The sequence below is a fragment of the Dipteris shenzhenensis genome, chromosome 2, assembly GCF_047967505.1.
Source record: "Dipteris shenzhenensis isolate YYH24624 ecotype China chromosome 2, Dip_SZ_1.0, whole genome shotgun sequence".
Taxonomy (NCBI): Eukaryota; Viridiplantae; Streptophyta; class Polypodiopsida; order Gleicheniales; family Dipteridaceae; genus Dipteris; species Dipteris shenzhenensis.
The window spans coordinates 27,738,792-27,743,558 of record NC_141597.1 but is presented as its reverse complement, the minus strand read 5'-3'; the positions used below and the strand labels follow the sequence as shown (position 1 = coordinate 27,743,558).

Genomic DNA, 4,767 nt, shown 5'->3' with positions numbered 1-4,767 from the left:
AAATATGTAGTAGAACACCCCCTAGCAAGCATTATATCATAGCAATGAATATCATGCCCCATAACCTTTGATCCCATTTTATCATGATTAATTAAGACTACCTTATGGGCATTGGGCATGTGGCTAGACACAATCCTATTTCGTACTTTTAGCAATATTTCACGTATTGCATTGGGCTTTGTTTACATTCTCATACTCTCAAGGTTCATTGGCATAACAACCCAAGGCTTCCCAAGACTCCTTCAAATTGCAAACTAGGAAATAGGTCCTTCAATTTTTGAGAGGATACATGGAAAATGTTTCCTCAAGTCTTGGCTGATTTAAGAAGACCATAAAAGCATGGATTTTCTATAAAAGTCAAGAAACAATATCACTTCCAAGGGCGTTTACTCTCTTAGATGTCCATAAGAGAGTAATATATACATTATAGATGATTGTCTGATCTGGATCAGGCCGAATAAGTTCACGAAAGACAACACCGATGTCACACTTTCGGTTATGCGATATAGGAGTTTGCACTCTTTCCTGTATTTTTGCCAGGGGGAGAGATTCTTCAATGTCTTCACCCAAAGCACTACTCCTGCATTGGTTTCGGAGATGCTGGTGGTCCTGCTTCGATTTCCTGCTTCGGTACCGTTTGTCTTTCCGAAATCTGACAGGAACTCGAAAAGATCAGACGATGAGAATTAACCACCACGTCAAAGAACCAGGACGTGTATAGCGAACAAACAGTGCGCTGGTCTCATATATTCACCTGCTTTGTTAAATTCGACGATTCTTCCAGCTGCACCCTCAGTGATTCACGAAGGGTTTGGAACTCCTGTTTCATCGGTGGACTAATGTAATTAAAATGCCCAACTCAGATTTATAATTTATTTGTCAGAAAGAGTACTGTACCACATAGTGCGTTCGTAATGAAGCCAGGGGCAACGGAAATTTCCGAATAAGGCAAATAGAATAAATGTGGAACACCGAAATACAAGAAGGGACACTTTTGCGAAAGAGGTGCGAAAGAGGGAGGAAACAGACACACATACGCTTTTCAGTTGATCAACTCCAATATTCAACGTGTTTCTGAGATCGCCCAGCTCCTGCTCAGAGACCACGAGGCAGCAATACGATTATCGTGCGCTTTCGGCACTTTCGTAAAGAGTATCAAATTTTCACAAAGAGAGAATATGATACCTGTCTGTAATTTTTGACTTGTGAGTCAAGTTTTCCACTCCATTCTTGCAAATCCTAAGCAAGGATGCATTCCAGGTTGAGCGTCATAAATGAAAGTAATGCTATCAGAGGAAAACAACGAAATTCGATTTCCACGTTGCCTCAAAAGTCTGTCACACAATCTTAGTACTCCAATGTTACCTTCTTCAAATTTTGCACACGTGCAAGTAGTTCCATCCTGGATTCTTTAAGATCCTGAAAGAAACGAAAGAAAAAGAAAATAAGCTCTCACAGAAGCTTTACCGCTGAACCGCAAGTACAGAATCTTATGGCGACTGAGAACCCAGGCTAGTTTTGGAATCACAGAGGCTCTCTGGAGCATATGCGTAATCCGCGTGGGGGAGCAAATTACCGCAAGTTTGGACGACTCGTTGGAGAGGATGGATTGATAGGTGAGGTCGGAGGGGAGGTGAGCAGCGCTAGCGTTTTCGTCGCCCTGCTGAAGAAGAGAAACCAAGGAGTGCGTAAGCAAAAACGAGCAGGGGGAGGAAACGAAAGGCAAGAGGGAGAGGGAGACGAGGGAATACCATTCGGGAGGGAGGAGAAGAGCAATCGTTCGCCATAGCTGAGGAGCAAGAGCTTGATTTCAAGACAGAATGTGTGGATCAGAAAGTTCTGGTTTTGTTTCTCAGAGAACAACTTTGAAATTTGAATTTGAATCTCAGCAAAAAGGGCGGGAGCTTTAGATCTAACTTTCATCTTCCCTTGTTGCCCCCCCTTTAACCTGCTTGGCCACATCCTGCTGGTTTCTTTTACGACATCAGACTCTTTGCACACCTCCCACTTCCCCGCGCCTGCTAACCAAAATGATCATACAGGAGCGCTTCGCCACATGGCAAGGCGCTCTTCGTCCCAAACTTCATCCTGCTGCCTGCCCAAAACTTGGGCAGCCAAGACCCCTTGCCCAAGGGCTTGGGCTAGGGGTTTCTTCTTCAAACGAATTTCATGCAAGTTCCGATAATGGGGCTTGAACACACGACCATATGCCACATGCTCAAGATTCTCTCCGCCAAACTATGCACCCCCTACCCGCTAAGGGCCCTATCATTCAAGCTTGGCAGGCAGGGCTTTTTGGTATGTAAACACCCTGAGGGAAACGCCATTTCCCATTTTGATTTTTGGAAAATGCTTCCTGTGGGATTTCCAGAAGGTCAAGGGCCCGCCAAAGCCTATGTAAGCTTTTTGATTGATGTAACCTATACTTTCGAGACACGTTGCTTTCCGTCAATCTTTTTAACAAAAGTAATCATTACAAAAAAACCACTTACGTCAACAACTTGACTTGCAACTCACTTGTAAAAATTGCAAACCCACTGCCTCATGTGAACAGGCTCTTACAGCATCACAAAAAAAGAAGATTTGCCATGCTCATCCTCAACACACAAAGAAAGAAGAAAGTAGCCATAGAATCAAGCAGCCACCACCCTGATATGGTCCTATGCAGACTGAGCAAAGAAGAAAGTAGCCATAGAATCAAGCACCACCTTGATATGGTTCTGTGCAGATTAAGCAAAGAAATGTTGAGAAGCTGTAGAGAATACATGGCCAAAATGCAACATACCAAAGGTCAGATGTAGTAGTTGCAATCAATGCTTGCCAGATCAAAAAATATCTGGCATAGCGCCCTTCTCAATTTGGTGATCACTTGTGATAACAGAGTGAGCTTTGACTCTATTAGTTCACATGTTAGTTGGAAAATTTGAGGCTCTTCCAAAAGCGCCTTCAATTTAAGTCACTAGTGCAAGTTTATGAGGGCTAACCATTCCATACCAACTCATCATCTAGATCGGTACATAGTGTTGGAACACACAATAGCAACTATAGCATGAAAACAAATTGCCTCCTTGCTACCCACAGGTGCTTCGAATTGCCCACTTAACCATAAATGATCTTTGACTACTTAGTTTAGCAATCTCTTGCTTTTTGCCACCATCAACTTCCTATGCATGTATTTGCTAAATTTTAAGTTCTCCATGCATGTGTTAGCTTGACCTTGACTTCAAATGAAGTTCTCATGTCATCTCAAAAGACATTTGGAGCCCTCTAGGCATTTTTATTATTTCTATCCAACATTACTAAAGCCCTCCCCTAACAGTGGTGCAAATCAAACTGCATACTACTAAGAGTAAAACTTATAGTATTCCCATCTCTAGCCCCTATTGAAGTGCATGCCCATCTATCTAAAAGTGCATCCCCTATCGTCTTAATTTGAACATGTATAAGTACATTTGATGTTCAAACAGAATGTGGGACCCACATGTGACATAGATCAATAACATTTTTTACTCAAATTCAGAACTAGGGCTTTCTTTTACCTTCTTTAAATTAGGGCTTTCCAAGCTTGAATAGTGGACATGATAGTGTAAGGGAGTGATTTTTGGCCAATCATTGTGCCTTTAAAGCAAATACAAACCTCATTGTGCCTTCTTTAAAGCAAATACAAACCTCATTGGAGGGCATGGCCTTTTTGTGTGAATTAGTGGCAATGAGATTGCCTTCCTCTCTCCCAAACATGCTACTTAACATGCTCCTTGGCCCATCCTATGCCTTCAACCATGTGCATTCAATGCATACACCGACCTCATAGAGGCCACATCATTTTTGTGAACTCGGGTATACAATGGCCATGTATACAATCTTGTATGAGTACAAGAACTTTCTAGGATGGTCTTGTAGCATTATGGGGCCAATGAGATTGCCTTCCTCTCTCTAAAGACATCCATAAGGCTAAGGATTAGTACTTTACCACATCATCAGCAAGAATGTAGGCCTAGATTGGATTGTTATACCCTCTTGCCATGGCTATTATTTTGGATGCTCATCTTTGTTCTTGTTTTTCCTAGCTATAAGGCCCCTAGCTTTTGGTAGAAAGCCTTAATGTAGGACTTATAATTATGTTTGACATTGGCATGGCATCAGCATTGCATCATATGTAAAGATGCCAATCTCACAAAAAGCATGATATACCAATGTATGACAGCATGGATAAGTATGGTGAGGTCATCTTGGTGGGGTCTAAAGGGGGTCATTCTACCAACATTACCAATCCCAAACCTTCCAAGTGGCCAATGCTTGCTCCAAGAATGATGGCATATCCCTCTCTTAGCCCAAGTGTATCCCATTGCATAGTTGTCATAATCATCAACCGTTACCTATCTATAATCTTATGGCAAAGCAACACTTACACATTCATTCTCTATCACATTTATAGATAATGGTGACCATTGCAAGTAATCCTTACCCCTTTGCCAAGATGATTTGATTTTTGAATGGTATTACTTCAAACATTGTATTGACCTTTTGCAACAATAAGTGCTTGCAAGCCCATTGAGAGCTATCTCACCTCCTTTGCTAATATGATTTGATTTTTGAATGGTATAACTTCAAGCATTGCATTGATCTTTTGTAGTAAGTGCTTGCAATATTCATTTCTTGATTCTTGCAATGGGCAAATGGTGGCACTTATTGTACTTCACCTTCCTAGATGTTGACACTACTAGTAGCAAGTATTTGTCCTCAAATGACTCTTGGTTCTCTTGTTTG

The 4,767-nt window shown here is 41.6% G+C and overlaps 1 protein-coding gene across 2 annotated transcripts; it reads right to left on the bottom strand.

Annotated features, from left to right (window-relative positions):
* Positions 1–253: 253 nt before the first annotated feature.
* On the bottom strand, positions 254–1,875 carry LOC147904569 (uncharacterized). Of its 2 annotated transcripts, none has more exons than XM_087398076.1 (7): positions 1,752–1,875; positions 1,577–1,660; positions 1,366–1,419; positions 1,186–1,239; positions 1,038–1,091; positions 755–820; positions 254–652 (listed from the first exon to the last, which is right to left on the bottom strand). In XM_087398076.1, the coding sequence occupies exons 1-7, from the start codon at positions 1,785–1,787 to the stop codon at positions 575–577; spliced, it is 426 nt and encodes a 141-aa protein (XP_087254202.1). In that variant the 5' UTR covers positions 1,788–1,875; the 3' UTR covers positions 254–574. The 2 variants fall into 2 exon arrangements, with proteins under 2 accessions (XP_087254202.1, XP_087254197.1); XM_087398071.1 differs by having other exon boundaries at positions 1,577–1,663; positions 1,752–1,870.
* Between the last annotated feature and the right edge of the window lie 2,892 nt (positions 1,876–4,767).

What these genes read in the sequence shown, in the direction of transcription:
- LOC147904569 (XM_087398071.1), bottom strand. Translation starts at nt 1,787, where the DNA reads ATGGCGAACGATTGCTCTTCTCCTCCCTCCCGAATG. An exon ending in AAGTCAAAAATTACAGACAG is followed by an intron (nt 1,092 to 1,185) that starts GTATCATATTCT and finishes GTCTCTGAGCAG; the next exon opens with GAGCTGGGCGATCTCAGAAA. An exon ending in GAGTTGATCAACTGAAAAGC is followed by an intron (nt 821 to 1,037) that starts GTATGTGTGTCT and finishes CCGATGAAACAG; the next exon opens with GAGTTCCAAACCCTTCGTGA.